Source organism: Aptenodytes forsteri, unplaced genomic scaffold (genome assembly GCF_000699145.1).
Source record: "Aptenodytes forsteri isolate BGI_AS27 unplaced genomic scaffold, ASM69914v1 Scaffold299, whole genome shotgun sequence".
In the NCBI taxonomy this organism is placed as follows: Eukaryota; Metazoa; Chordata; class Aves; order Sphenisciformes; family Spheniscidae; genus Aptenodytes; species Aptenodytes forsteri.
In genome coordinates this window covers 2,684,190-2,699,730 of record NW_008794154.1, presented here as the reverse complement: position 1 = coordinate 2,699,730, position 15,541 = coordinate 2,684,190, and the positions used below count along the sequence as shown (strand labels likewise).

The 15,541-nt window shown below is 38.4% G+C and overlaps 1 protein-coding gene across 1 annotated transcript in view; it reads left to right on the top strand.

Moving 5' to 3' along the window:
- The window catches only part of GMPS (guanine monophosphate synthase), a 32,320-nt gene extending 17,062 nt beyond the window's left edge, over window positions 1-15,258 (top strand). Inside the window, exons 6-16 of the mRNA XM_009279529.2 lie at window positions 1,080-1,273; window positions 1,577-1,742; window positions 3,280-3,431; window positions 4,079-4,252; window positions 5,861-5,966; window positions 7,022-7,137; window positions 8,092-8,217; window positions 9,383-9,498; window positions 11,191-11,321; window positions 12,954-13,126; window positions 14,708-15,258. Coding sequence (XP_009277804.1) covers window positions 1,080-1,273; window positions 1,577-1,742; window positions 3,280-3,431; window positions 4,079-4,252; window positions 5,861-5,966; window positions 7,022-7,137; window positions 8,092-8,217; window positions 9,383-9,498; window positions 11,191-11,321; window positions 12,954-13,126; window positions 14,708-14,809 — 1,556 coding nt within the window. The 3' untranslated portion in view covers window positions 14,810-15,258. The remainder of the gene's footprint in view (window positions 1-1,079; window positions 1,274-1,576; window positions 1,743-3,279; window positions 3,432-4,078; window positions 4,253-5,860; window positions 5,967-7,021; window positions 7,138-8,091; window positions 8,218-9,382; window positions 9,499-11,190; window positions 11,322-12,953; window positions 13,127-14,707) is intronic.
- The last annotated feature ends 283 nt before the right edge of the window (window positions 15,259-15,541 follow it).

Sequence of the window (15,541 nt, the reverse complement as noted above, 5' to 3'; positions counted from 1 at the left end):
TGCAGACCCCCCAGCTGGAGCCGCGGCCTTTACCCTCAGACGAGTGCCCACCATTCTGCCTTGAGGGTCGGGTAGGATGGGTGCCCTTGACCTGTGCCCTGTGTACGCTGAATCCTCCACTCGGCCCGTGGAATGCCTCTCCTTCGAAGAGGTGCCCTCACCGCACAAACTGTCATGCAAACTGCTGCGCAAACTGTCGCGCCACGTCCTGTTTGCCTGTCCTGGCTACAGCGCTCCCTGGGGCTGCCTTTAGTGGGAATGAGGGGTGGCTGCCATTACTCCTGTCCCTGCCCATGCCTTGTCAGCTGCCCTCATGAGAGCTGCTGGCTCCTGGCGGGTCTCTGCGCTCCCCTGTGGGTTCCCCGGCTCAGGAAACCCCTCTGTACACAGCGATCTGCCGCTCCACTGCGGGACGCGCCTGCACCAGAGCTGATCGTCTCTGCGAGTGACCATGGCCTCTTACAAAAGCCTGTGGCTCCTTGTGCCTAAGGAAGCAAACGAATGCTGGTAAGGTGGTGGCCAGGCTTCCAGCAGCGAAAGAAAATACAGTGATACAGTGTACCTGGGAGTCTTAACAGGTCAGTGGAATTAGGCAGTTTCCCTACAATTTTTTTTTAATCCCAGTCTGAGCAACACTTACTTGGTACAAGGTGCAGTATTGTGATCTACTCAGAGTAACCCTCCAGAGACTGTTAAAAAAGAGAGCGTCGGTGCTCACAAACGTACCCCTGTAGGGATGCTTGCACAGCTTGACCAGCACAACCCTATTAACATGTATGCAGCTGTGTCAACGTGGCTTGGTTGCAGGGTTGTATGAGGTATCGTGGTGAGGAAAAAATTAATTTTCACTGTGGTTTTCCTAGGGTGTCTGTTTTCCTTGGTTTCTGAGGGATTGTGTCTTCCAGATATGTAACAGTATCCTTGTTTCTGACCTTAACCAGAATCTTTAGTTTTGATTGGTGATTTGTGCAAAAACGTGGCAGAATAAATCACTCAAAAAATGTATGCTTGACTTTCTTGGGTATGCATTTCACTTCCAATTTTTTTTTTGTCATGCTCACTTCTTTGCACCAATGAAGGCATAGCAAATGAATCTAAAAAACTGTATGGAGCACAGTTCCACCCTGAAGTTAGCCTCACAGTGAATGGAAAAATGATCCTGAAGAACTTTCTTTATGATATTGCGGGATGCAGTGGTACCTTTACAGTGGAAAACAGAGAACTTCAGTGCATTCAAGATATCAAAGAGAAAGTGGGCTCATCAAAAGTCCTGGTAAGTAGATTGAATTGAAGCTGAAAGATTATTTGCAAAAGCCTGATAGAAACACTGACACAGTTACTCAGGTTAATTTGAAAAACACAGAATTGTCACGATTTGGGTAAGACATGAAACAGGTTTTAGAAAGTTTGCACAATTGGGTCAATCCATTGTTTGACTTCTTGTTTTCTTCCACATCATTGACTGTAAGTCAGTAGTCTGTTCTGATCCTCAGTTGTATCTGAATTATTTGCTAACACTTTCCCCATAGACAGCTGACCAAATTTTGTTTTTTTTCCTGTTTTTCCTCATCCTTAGGTTTTACTCAGTGGTGGTGTGGACTCAACAGTGTGTACTGCTCTCCTGAACCGAGCTTTAAACCGAGATCAGGTTATAGCTGTACACATAGATAATGGATTTATGCGCAAAAGAGAGAGTCAGTCTGTGGAGGAGGCACTCAAAAAACTTGGGATTCAAGTTAAAGGTACCATAATTTTGTTAAATATGCCTGATACCACTGATGATATGGCCAGTCTCCTAAAATGTACGTTTAGTGTTTTGTTTCATTGATTTGAATTGATCTTCGCAGTTCTCAGACTTTAGTTACCAAAGCACGGTTGCTAATTTGGGACAACCTAGGCCTATTCACAAAATTTCAAACCTAAAATATTAAGCCTTGCTTATTTGATTGGAGCATACAATGAACTGACCCATCTCCTCAGTTGTTGAGATCTGCTGTCTGCTGTTGGGGCACAGCAAAGCAGTGGTATGTGCCGCAGTCACTGGTGCTCATTCACTTTTCTGCTGATGGTTGAGTAATCCTTTTCAGCTGCTGCAAAACTCATTTAGTTGCAGTTTTCTTCAGTAGCTTGGTTAACAGTCCTCCACTGGGGCTTTATTTCTTGTCCTGGTTCTCTTTCTTTTTAAACTGAGAGCTCATTTGGGTGATTGAATGGTATTATAGCCAAAATTTCGTTTTCAAGGCATTTGTTTTTTGCTCTCCTGGCTTCTAAATAGGTGCATTTTAGTTGTTTTTGGAGTAGCTTTGTTGAGAAGCAATACATTCCAAGAGAGCGGAAGGTACCTTGTCATGGCTGATGAGAAGGTTTTAGAGTTTTTTTTTGGTACCTGAAGCACGAGGAATATGTTTGAGTTGTGCAAACAGTGAGAGCTGCTTTATACTGCCCAGCTGATTTATTTCATGAGTAATAGCTGCCTATTCCTGGGGCTGTGCGTAAGTACTGTTGTCAAGTGATTCTGTTGTGTTTTGGTCAGGAAGCGTGACACCAGGTGAGCAATGCTTTCCACTAGTCTGACAGTGTGAAACAGTGCAGGGAGCTTGCATGTTAGCATCTTGCAGATTGGGCTGCAATATCCTGATGCAGCGAAGTCTAAGCTTTGTTCTACACATATCTTTTTTTTTTATTATTATTTTTACTTTTTTTAGTGGAAAATCTGTCTTATTCATGTACTCTCTAGACCAATAAACCTGGGCTCTGGCACGCTGCCAGAGTAACAAATTGAGGGAATCCCTTTGCTGCAAATGCTCCTTCTGTAGGTCATGGAGTTCAGTGCTGGTAAAAGATGCCAAAGAGCCTCCTAGCTGATGTCTGCATTGAGAGCCTCTAAATTAAGAGGCATAATGTACCATGAGTAAATAGTGCATCATTTAATTTTGGTTGCAGAAAGGCCTTGGGGAAATACTGTCCTGTAAACTATTTAAATAAAGCGAGCAAATTATAATCTAAGAGGGGAAGCAAGAACTGAACTTTCACACCGTTGCCTAGCCTCACAATATGAAAAAAAATTGCCCTCTAGAGTAAGTTAATAAGAGAGATAAAATTCTTCTGTTAGAATTAATTCTTGAGGTATTGAACAGCCCTATTTAATGCAGTTAATAGTCAAAGGACTGGAATGATTTTTATTTTCTTTTTTAAAGCAATAGAGTGAAACTTTTTTTTTTGAACCTTGCATAAAAATCTTTACTGGCTTTGCCAAAAAATTCCTGTAATTTCATGCAGTGGTGAATGCAGCTCATTCATTCTATAATGGTACAACAACTCTGCCCATCTCGGATGAGGACAGAACTCCACGTAAAAGAATTAGCAAGACCTTAAATATGACTACAAGTCCTGAAGAAAAAAGAAAAATTATTGGTGACACCTTTGTTAAGGTAATGTTTATAATTATTTGTTGGTTGTTTTGTTTTTTTTTTTAAATGATGATTTCTAGATACATCTTCTACATCAGACTGTTTCCTTCTAAAGCACTGTGCACTCAGTGGCATCAGTAGTCTTACTAAGTTGTGGATGACCTAAGAAGCCATTGGTACGTTACCCTAAGCCTAAAACTTTTGGCAGTCAATCAATGGTCACAACATGGTTCACAAGCATTGTACTAGATCCACCATCATACTTAGATATACTATATTGGTTGGCCATTCATTTCTGTTGCATAAACTTCCATGTAGTGTTTTTTCACCAAATTGATGGGTAATGTGAATTGGGGCATTCTTCTGTTGCTTTGCTGAAGATGAGCCATTTTCCATCTGTCAGGAATTGGTGTTGGTGATGCAGGGAGAATATAACATTTAACAGGCAGCGATGTCCTTGTAGTCTGAAGATATTTTTCCATTTTCTGTTCAACAAAATATGGGGTTGTAAGGACTATTTCAGTAGTGGGCTAGTGTCATAATTAGTCTTCCTGTTTGTGCTTTTGCAGCTCAGTAGCAGTTGTTGGGCAATCCATTATCTTCCTTTTAGACCTTTGACAACCAAAAAGTATATCGGAACACTTTTCTTTTTTCTCTCCATCTTACAGATTGCTAATGAAGTTATTGGAGAAATGAATCTGAAACCTGAAGAGGTTTTTCTTGCTCAGGGTACCCTCAGACCTGATCTCATTGAAAGTGCTTCCCTTGTTGCAAGTGGCAAAGCTGAAGTCATCAAAACTCATCATAATGATACAGAGCTGATTCGAAAATTAAGAGAAGAGGTAAATGAAAATGAGGGTACTGGTGTATCCTTCTGGTTCTCACAGATGTAAAGCTGAGTATCAAAAATTAACAACTTCTATGTTTTGCTGGTATAACTGTCCCATGTTGATGGGACCCTATTCTGATGAGGCCCTTTAGATTCTATTGTAATATGTTGCAATTTGTAACATTTCTTTCTAGTTGCTACATTCCCAAATTAGTCAAAATTGTTTAAGTATTGTCTGGCATTGGATACTGAGGAAGATGTCAACAGATTGAACGTGGATTCATTCAGTGTGAACAATAGTGTTCTCAACTGAAAGCTGTTTCCTCACTCTTTTACTTTTTAACCCTCAAAACAAACCTGCATTCTAGTAAGGAAGCAGAGCAATACCAAATGCCTTTAACGGGAGAGTAGTTTAAGACTTCTCAGATAACGTTATTCTGGTTCAGTTGGAATTCATGATGTAATGGGTCACTTATTCCTTCTGTTGTATCTTGTTCTGGACACTAGTCAATGGGTAGCCTTTAGGTACTGATAGTACAGATCTGGCACATTATGGATTCTGGCAAGAGCGGTGACAGTGCTTTAGTGAAAAGATCAGCTCCTGTTGAGAGAGAGGGCCAAAATTCTCCTTCTCTAAAATCTCTAGTAACATTCAGCACTGCAAGCATAGTGTTCTCCTCTCTATTGAGAGAGCATGAGAATAATACATTTAAATGGGTTGAAATCTAGGGATAGCTCCTTCAGGTACCTACAGGGATGAGTTCTTTCTGTTCTTATGCAGCTTCTGCATGACGTTACTAGTAACCTGATCAGCTATCTGCCAGCAGTATGCTGGTGGCACACAATCTGTTTGCCAGTTGTCAATTTAAGAACCCACAAATCTTTCTGAAATGGCACAACATGGACATCTATGGATAACAACCAGAGGGTTGAAGATGATATGAACACAGGAGGTTGAACTTTCTGAAGATAAGCAGCCCAAGTCCTGTCCCTTTGATTGCACTCCCAATTGGTCTGTTTAGTCCAAAGTCCAGAAAAGCTTTTTGAATACCTTTCTTGTGCAGAGCTCTTAACTATTAGCATATGAAGCAAATGTAGGAGACTGCCCTGTTTTGCCTTTTCTGACATTAGAATGGTAAGTTCTCTAATTGTCTCGTGTTGATTCTTTCTTATAATACGTCACGTAATAACCCTGTTGGAAAGTGCTCAGTTATTAGTAAGTGCTCAACCATAGGAGAGGAAGTAACCATTACTGACCCACACTTCTAATACTGTACAAAGTATTTTTCAAGGCTTTTAGATTGATTTGAACAGCTAGGCAAGAGGAGAAAGGTCTGAATTTCTGCAGACAGTCAGAGCAGGCTTGACCTACAGCTATATCTACACTGATTGAATCATTGATACTTCTGGCACAAACTTAAACTTCCTTGTCTTAGTGTCTGTCCTGCAACTGTTTTCACAAAGCCTACATTCACATGTACTTTTCTTTCCAGTGTTTATGCAAGTGTTGGCAGCTGATGCTGTGAAAAGCTGGCCAGTTTGACTGCCATAACCTAAACATTTGAGGCTTTTTGTTTGAATATGTAAGCTGAAGTGTAAATTGTGCTCTCTGTTTTTTAAGGGTAAAGTAATAGAACCGCTGAAAGACTTTCACAAAGATGAAGTGCGAGTGCTAGGGAGAGAACTTGGTCTTCCTGAAGAGCTGGTTTCGAGGCATCCCTTCCCAGGTATGAGAGTTGGTCTGTGCTACTTAGTGAAGGGCTATGGATCACATCAGTATTGTTTAGAATATACTTAACCTGTAGAATAAATTTATGTTGGAGCATAAAACTTACCTCTAAACAGGAAAAAAATTGATGGATTTATTAGTTTTTACTTAAGGAGGATCTTTTTTCAGGAAAAGAACATTTGAGAGCAGCTTTATTATGTATAGTGATTAAAGGAAAAGTTTTATAATTGAGTTTGCTTTTAGCTGTATTTGTTTCTTTTTATTTGTATAAGCCAAAGCAAGAATTATCAGTGAAGTGCAGCTGAATGCTGCCTGAGCTGTCAAATGTATCTTACTTGAAATAATGGCCTGTATCTGCCTGCCTTTCTAAGGGGCATTTGCTGTTTTGGAAATGATTGCATGGAAAATAACAACAGTTCTCCACCAGAAAACATCAAAGTATATAATATAGCAAAGCCCATGTGCTTTTAAGGGGGTTATGCTTTTCTGTCCAGGTGTTTTGCGATTGTCCTGCAGGGTGTGTAGTAGTCACTGGCAGAGGCTGTTGTGCTAATGTACCAGCATCATGTGAAATGCAAGAAGCTGTCTTTCTTCAAACGTTTCCAGCAAATTACATGTGCTTTTGTATTAAGTAGCTAAAAGGTCAAATAGCCTTCAGGAGTCTTTAAAAACAATGGAGACTCAACTGTATGTTATAACCAACTCTTTCATCCCAGTTGCCTAGCAAAGGGAAGGAGGAGGTTCCTGTTCGCTTTGGCTTGCCATCTGCCACACTTCATCACCACTAACTGCTGCTTTAAACAACCATTCAATTTAAGGTGTAGGTAAATAATGCTTAAATATACCGAACAGAAATATTGTGTTATTGTTCCGGAATAAACTGCTTGTGTATTTTTTTGTCTTGTAGGGTGTTAAGACAATTGAAGTATAGGTACAATGGCAAAGCATACTGTACTCAATGATTGACTGCTGTTCCAGATGCTGTCACGTTTTTAGATGAAAGTTGGCTTTCCTGTTATTTAGTATGATGTTTTTTTCAACTTTGCATTGCAGGTCCTGGTCTAGCAATAAGAGTGATATGTGCTGAAGAGCCTTATGTGTGCAAAGACTTTCCTGAAACAAACAACATTTTGAAAATAGTTGCAGATTTTTCTGCAAGTGTTAAGAAGGTAACAAAATTGCTAAATTCTAATATTCATAAAAGCAGTATGATCATTCCATAGTGGCCTGCAATGAGGTTTAAGCTGCTAGAAGTTTAAAACTACTTACTTCTGCTCTTCAAGGAGTAATGCATTCCAGTACAACTCACTTGAAGCCATTCAGTATAGTACAGTAGAATTTTTTTGTACCATGACTGGTGCAAGTGTTACGCAATTTCTGGAAAATGGAAGTTTATATATCTTTCAAATAGTAAATAAATTTTGTTTTAGTCAAACTTTGTGCAGATGAGGATTTCTGGGGATTTTTCCTTCCCTGAAATAATTGTAGCTTTCTAGATTTGCATGCCCTATCACTCATTGTCTAAAGGAAAGTGCAGGAGCGAGGAACTAGTGCTTGCCAAATGTCCTGAACAGAAACCTGAAGTTTTTAATCGATGATGTTTAAGTTCTCAATCTCTTAACTGTTATGACCTTCATGATTACTGTAAGCTCACTTGAACTAAAGTGCAGGGGGCTGGAAAGTCATTAGCAGAGGCCTGCTCTAAGTCGAAGTCTTAAGTTTGAAACGACTTCCAAAACACTGAAGGGGGGAGTATTTCCTTGAAAACTTGTTGAATTGCAGTGTAGTGTAACAGGATATTGCTTTGTTCTGTGTCTGAAATAAACAACAAAAATGGAAAGTATAGCTTTGTGAAAGTGAGAATGAGCATAGGAAAAGAGCTTCACCTATGGCCTTGGAGAGCTTCAGATTAAACTACATGCAGTCCAATCAAATAAAACTGCTTTTGCTAAAATTTAGTTGTTAAATGAAAGATATTTTTTAAATAGTTCCAAGGGGTAAATGTGGACTAAATTTAAGCAATCAGCTACTTACAATGCAAATAAAATTATTATTTATAAGTTCTGTTTGCGTGCTTGGGGGCTTTATTTAATTAAAAATTATTTTTCTGCATCATCGCACAGCCACATACTTTGCTGCAAAGGGTCAAAGCGTGTACAACTGAAGAAGATCAGGAGAAACTGATGCAGATTACAAGCCTACATTCACTGAATGCCTTCTTGTTACCAATCAAAACTGTGGGAGTGCAGGTAAATGGATTCATTCCAGGGATGTTCTGAAAGCTGCTTCCTAGCAGTGTGGCAGGCTGCAGTGAAGCATAATGTCCCTGCTCATTGCAGAGGGGTTGAACTAGATGACCTTTAAAGGTCCCTTCCAACCCAGACTATTCCATGATTCTATGATAATAATGGCTGCTTTAAGATTAGGGGCTTGACTCAAGAACATAAACTTCAGGTGACTGTGATACCTATGTTATTGTCATTTGTCAGTGCTGGTATAGTGCAAAGGTGTCAAAACATCTGAATAGACACTTGAGTAAATGCCAGGTATTGTATTTGCAGATATCATTAAGGCTGAATAATGCTGGTCACTTATAGGCAATTTCTTTGTGACTTCATAATCTTGTAGACTTCTGCTGTAATCCTGTTGCCCCCTTTAAGGCTGAGGAGTCCTAGGTCAAAAAAACCCTGCTTCCTACATTTGAACATGCTTGTTGCCCTTTCCTGTACTTTTTTGAATTATACTACATCCTTATTCTTGTCAGGATATGGGAACACTTTAATCTCTGCAGTGACACAGTGTTTTCTTTCCTTTCACTCCTTTGCTAATGCCACCAGAATTTTTGTGGGCTGTCCTTTGTATTTGGTTTGTGTTTCTGTCACCAAACGCTGAGCTGCAATTCTCATGGAATTGCGTGCAGTAACTTGGAAGATTTCTTTACTGAGTAGTCATAGCTGTAAAGTACCTTTCTTTGCTTTATCAGTATTGAATTACATCTTTCATTGTCAGCTGCTTAATCTTGTGTGTCTCTTCTGTAACTCCGTGCAGTCAGCTTTTCTTACTATTTTAAATAGCATATCATCAGCAGATTTCTACGCTTCATCATAGGCTTTCTTCAGATGGTGCCATCAAAATAGCAATACACAATCAAACCCTATGCTCAAGACACCTTATATGAATCTTTCCATTCTGAAAATTTTCCTTTTATACGCTCTTGTTAGCTCACAAGAGGTCTGTTGTTCCGTATTTTCTCATTCACTTGGTGTATCTCAGCATACTGATTTCACCAGCTGAGTGTCTGCTAAATGTTGACACAAAGTATGGTCGTGTAACCCATGGGATGAATGGGAAAGTATTGTGAACTATTTTGGCAGCAAACTTTGTGTTCAATTTTTTTTTTTTTTAAATTTATAGGGTGACTGTCGTTCATATAGCTATGTTTGTGGGATCTCTAGTAAAGATGCTCCACACTGGGAGTCTCTTATGTTTCTTGCCAGGCTCATACCACGCATGTGCCACAACATAAACAGGTAAGTGTTTTGAATTATTTTTATTTCTAATGATCTACTTAATGTATGGAAGTTTAGCATGCACAAGCATTCTCCTGTTTAATCTATGGTAGAATTTTTTTACATGTTGGACAGGAATATCATACAGAGATTATAAATACACAATAAATCAAAACATAGGTTTATTTCTGGAATTACTAGCTTGAAAAAGAAATTGATAGCTTATCTCCTAATTTTTTTAAGCACTTGATTAGACAACATCCAATGTAACTTATGCAAAATCTTTTTTGAAAGATTCCAAGCCTGTTGATGAGTTGTGATGTCATGCATTGTTTTTGTGCTTTGTGTCAGAAAGGGAATTTATGTGGGACTGTCAGTTCTAATGGCACATAGAAAAGCTCCAAAGCTGGGCAGTTTAATCTTAATTGAGCTCTGTTGTGAATATGCATTTTCTAGCTACTTGATGCCATAACTTTTCTAACACCTGAAGTTGCTTAGGTATTAAATCAGTTCTGGAGAATGCATATCCTCCTTGCCTGGCTGTAGACTTTCTGATGAAACTGCTTATAATTGCTTATAGCAAAACTTAATTTTGTCACATAAGTGACGCCTACTGAAAGAGGTATTATTCTTAAAGGCGAGATCTGGAATTGCAAGATACTTCTTTAAACTAAATGCAGAGGGAACAAAAGAAGGTATAAAATCAGGATTGCGTGTGCAATTTCGAAGTATGTGCTGGATTTACAGCATTGCTGTCATCTTTAAGCTCTTTTGGATTTAATATTACCCTCCTGAATATACCACATCTCTGGGAGTTCTGCTGTATCAGGGTATGTTTTCAGAATCTTTCATTGATGCTTAGGGACATTGAAGCTGGCAGTTTGAGGAGTGCACTGAAATAGTTGGTATTCTGCCCAGCTGTGCTTGCAGACTTTAAATTACAAACAAAAATAGAGAACGTAAAGCTTGCATATTTTTCTGCTTTGGATTTTAGACAAGTATTCTTGGTTTGTATCTACAAACTCAAATAACTTGTGTGAATATGTCATAGTGAATCCTTGTATGTGGCCTGTCAGACAATATTATACTTTGCTCTTTGTTCTGCAACATACAAAACACAATGAATGAGATTAAAAAGATAAAGCTGATGTGACTGGTTTGAAATATATTTCATTACTGATGTAATTAATGTAGATTTATAAATTGCAGTGTTAGTGCCCTGTGCTGAAAACACAGCTATTCATTTAACAATAAGGTTTCTTTTTTAATGGTATTTTTGGTGGTTTCCTATTAGGAGAGAAGATAGAAATTGTAAGCATTTATTAAGTAGCTTTCTTAGAATAATCTTAACTTTTACTGACATCGAAGTAAAATTGAAAAAAAAACATCCTTTGTGATATCACTGAGTTAGTATTTCTGTTTTTTTCAAAGGATTATTCTCTTGAATAAGTAATATTGGGGCTATTGCTAGTCTCTAGCAAACCAAAATAAATTAGTATGTTTGACTTCCAAAGCTAGCATGCATGTCATGTTTATAGAATATATGCATGAAGTTATATTAAACTCTAGTTAGTAGCTAAGGAGCAAAATCAAATATTATGCTTTTTTCCCTAGTTTTATGTTCTCACTGCAATACTAAAGATGCAGTCTTTAGGCAATCTGTTTTATTCCATGTATACAAAATGTTTTTCTATCATCCTGTTTGTTTTCCAGGGTTGTGTACGTGTTTGGTCCACCAGTCAAAGAACCTCCTACAGATGTCACCCCCACTTTCCTGACAACAGGAGTCCTCAGCACTTTACGTCAAGCTGATTTTGAGGCTCACAATATTCTCAGGGAGTCTGGTAGGTACTTCGCCTTATCCCATGGATTAGACTTTTGTTTCAAGATCCCTGCAAACCTAACTGGGTATAGTTATAGTGGTACTGTCAAAATCTACAAGTTTCTTGATTATCTCCAAAGAAGAGATAAATTAATGGGATGACAGGCAAGAGTCAGACTTTTCAGACTTTTCTGAAAGTTGTAGAAGCTGATAGCTAAAGGACAGGAATTACTAGCCTTTCTGTTAGCAGAATTAATTTTAGGGGATTTTGGGGCACTGAGGCTTGCCTCTGACATGTCATGAAGCTCTGAGGTGTGGTGCTTCACTGCAGTGCAAAATTCTGCAAAAAGTACTGTTAGCCAGCTGAAAAGTCAACCGAATTACTTATCTTTGATCTCAGTCACCAGTATTCACCTGAAGTAAATAAACTGTATAAAGAAACTTGACATAGGTTCTAAATCATGGGGGGGGTTTGTGGAAAGAAGGGAGCCCAAATACTAAGTTTCTAATGGTGATGATGCTCACTACCTGTGGTGGCTTCATATTTCTTAACTTAAAGTGAAAGCCATATTTGTAAACGCAACTACTTCAGCCTAGCAGACAGTAATACTTCAAACCCTTCACATCCAGGGAGCATTCCATACCCTGTGATATGGTACACAGGCAGAGTCTGGGAATATAGTAGTTCTGAGGTTCAGTTTTGTTTGCATTTTTTTTACTTAATTACATTTGAAGATGCGATATGTGTGGGAAGCAGTTCATCAGACTTGCCTATATTTTGTATAAATTCCAAGTTACAAAGGATATCTCTTTGAAAATACATACTCTGTTTGCAAGGCTGTCTTACCATAATTTGTACAAAAATAGCCTCAAAAGGCTGAGGATAACACTGTCAATTGTGTTTGTAAAACTGTAGATGTGTCTCGCTAACTTTTGGTGACAGTTGGCTTTGTGTGAATGAATTGCTCCCAAAAATAAGACTTGAGTTATTTAGTGAAAAAGGCTTCTTGTACCAAGAGCTCAAGCCGGTTGAAGCAGAGAGTGAGAGCCTGTGTAGTGTTAGATTGGCTCTGCAGGCTGCCACGCACCTGAATCTCAAACTTTTAGATCATTTAAACAGTGAAATTAGGGGGTCTGTGTATTGGCTTTCAGAAGGAGATATTTAAAAAAAAAAAAAAGGGAGAGATGATTGTCTGGAGTTACCTATCAACCACCAGCAACAGGGATACTTAAGAGCTTTCTTTTAAGTATGTCAAAGACACAGAGATACTTGTGAATGGCTCTTCACTGGGCTTGATACGGGGATAGATAAAACCCCATGGTTGTTATGTGGGAAGGAAAGTAGATTTTAAATTGCATTCACAGCAAATTACAGGGATAACAGAGACTATCTGGTTTTGTTCTGCATGCCTGCAAATGCTGAAGATTATTTCAAGTGGCAATTTGAGTAGTTTTAGTGTATGCACCACTAATTACATAATTGTATAATGAGCGTGATCTTCTGTGGTGTGGTAGCAGTAGCAAAAAGATCCCAGAAGATGTAAATGTAGTTCCTAGTATATAGTTTGAAGTATGTGTGGGAAATTCTGTAAAACTTTTCACATTTGTGTCTTTAAACCAAATTAAAGCAGTTTGTACTGCTATTTTTCTGAAGGTTATGCCGGAAAAATTAGCCAGATGCCAATAATACTCACACCATTGCATTTTGATCGGGACCCCCTACAGAAACAACCTTCCTGTCAAAGATCTGTGGTTATTCGAACTTTTATTACAAGTGATTTTATGACTGGTATTGCAGCAACTCCTGGTAATGAGGTTCCAGAAGAGGTAATACGTGTTTTCAAGTTTCTTTTCAACATGAGCTAGTACTGTAGATGACTCATTTTGACTTTCTTCCCTCTCTCTTGATTGCTTGCCTTGACTTTGATTTTGTTGCAATTTTTTGTCTCTTTCACAGTATTCATTAGGAAGAATATGGTGGTGTTTTGGGGAAAAAAATGTATCAAAATGAGAAGCTGGCAGATGGGTATGACAAACTTAAAGGCTTTCCGGCAGAGTTGAGCCAAAAATACCATTAATTAAAAAAAAGAATACCCCAACCATTCCTGGGATTTTGAAATTAATTTTTTGCATTAGTGATTGGAAATGACCTGGCTTACAGAATTGCCCTTGATTGCCACTTCTGATTTTACTGGAACCTGCTGTTTAACATCTCAGTGTGCTGTTTTCTATTTAGGTCACTAAAAGGATTTAGGAGTCAAGTTCAGGCATATTTTTCTGGGAAATTTTATCCATGTCCAGTTTCAAGTACTTTGTGTCTCTGGGAATGTAGTGTAGACGAAGAACAGGACTGACTTTTTTTTTTAAACATACTTTAAAAGCATATAGGCATTGTTTAGTAATTGTATGTAACTGAAGTCTTCTATTTTAAGGCAGCCTATCCATTTAAAAAGAAATGATTCAAGATTAAGTTACCATGTAAACTATTCCATTACATAAAATGAGGATTCATTTGACCTTGAAGTTTGTGTTTAAAAAAAACCAAACAAACAAGCACAAAACAACCAAACACCACAAAACCCACAACCAAATCCCCCCCCCGCCTTCTTCAAACCCACTTTAAGGCTAGGTAATAATGTGGTAACAAAATAGTAGAGGTTGTGAAAAATACCTGTGTTTATGGGGAAAATAATCATATTTGATTAAAAATTTTCTGTGTTTTTCCATGGAGAGCAATGCATTGTTTAATTTATGCTTGCACTGTAAAACAGCATGTTATGTAAGTGGCATTGCTACGAACTGTGGGATTTTTAAGGAAGCTGAATTTCTAAGGATCAGCAGATTCTCATCTAGAATACTTTTGTTAACATGAATTGATTGTGAACTCTGGAGAATAACTCTCCATGGAAACTCTTCCCTTTGGATGCCACTTTCTGTTTTGTTTTTTTTACCTTTAGAGCTCCCTTTTTTGTTTTGAAAGGGGTTTCACTCAGGCTGTTGCTTCGTGTTTGATGGTTCAGCTGGAGATGATGGTCTGAGAAAAGTCTGAAAATGATTGATAATAACACAACAGTGTATGTTCCTGCTGAACTCTCAAGAAATAGTTTTGAAGCTGAAGAGCTGCTGCCTTGAGGGAAGTGTATTGCAATCGACACCCTGGTTTAGTATCAGTGACAAAAATCAGCAAGTTCCAAATGTAACTGCAGATATCATGAAGCTAGAGGTTTTCTTTAAGTTGATTTTATTTCTTAATTGGTGGTAATATACTTATAGCTATAGGCTCTTTCTCTCTTGTGTATAACAGAATTAGTGTGAACAAAGTCTTCCTTTTTTAAGCTTTTCTCAAGATAGTTTTCATCAGGTCTGTTTTACATGATTTCTTCTGATATTTTTTTTTCTCTGCAATAGGTTGTGTTAAAAATGGTGGCAGAGATTAAGAAGATTCCTGGCATTTCTCGGGTGATGTATGACTTGACATCAAAGCCACCAGGAACTACGGAGTGGGAGTAATTAACTTTTTTCTATTAAAGTACTGTGTGCAGTCTAAATCATATCAGAAACCATTCCCAGTGTTGACATGCAGTACTGTGAAAGAGTGACTGGAGCTGCTACATCGCATCAGATTCCTCTCCTGGAGCATAAATCTGCAGTTAAGAGCTATGCTGGGGATAATAACTAAGTGGGGCTGAGGATTTGTACGGGTAAATAATCATGGCAGCATTGCCGGTGCGCAGACAGATTCCTATTGCTTTTGCCTTTGTCTTACCGATTCTTCCTGTTTTCATGTGTTCTGTTGTTAACTGTCATTTCAATGTCTCTTTGTTTTTGTACACTGTGTAAAAAGAGACAGTTTATTTACTTCTACCAAAAGCATTGTTACAGCCTAAAAATGTAAAATGAATTCTTTGTGACCAACTGCTTTTGAACGGATTTATTATAAATAAATATTTTGCCAAATGGAGTAGTTGATACTGTTGAGTTGTGGAATTACTGTGTATCTGTTGTATACTGTTAAGCTTGTTATATATCGTTTGATGTGTTAGCCCATGGCAATAATGTTGAGCTCCAAGAGAGTAATGCTAAAATATTATTAAATGACCTGTCTGTCTTTCTGTACTCACTCCCTCTTGCATCGCTCAGTAGGTGTGCGTTTTGGTAACAGACGTGTATATGCAGGCTAATCTTTAGTATACACTTACTGCATGTATGCATATGTCAAATTCCAGACAGTGAAGTATCTTT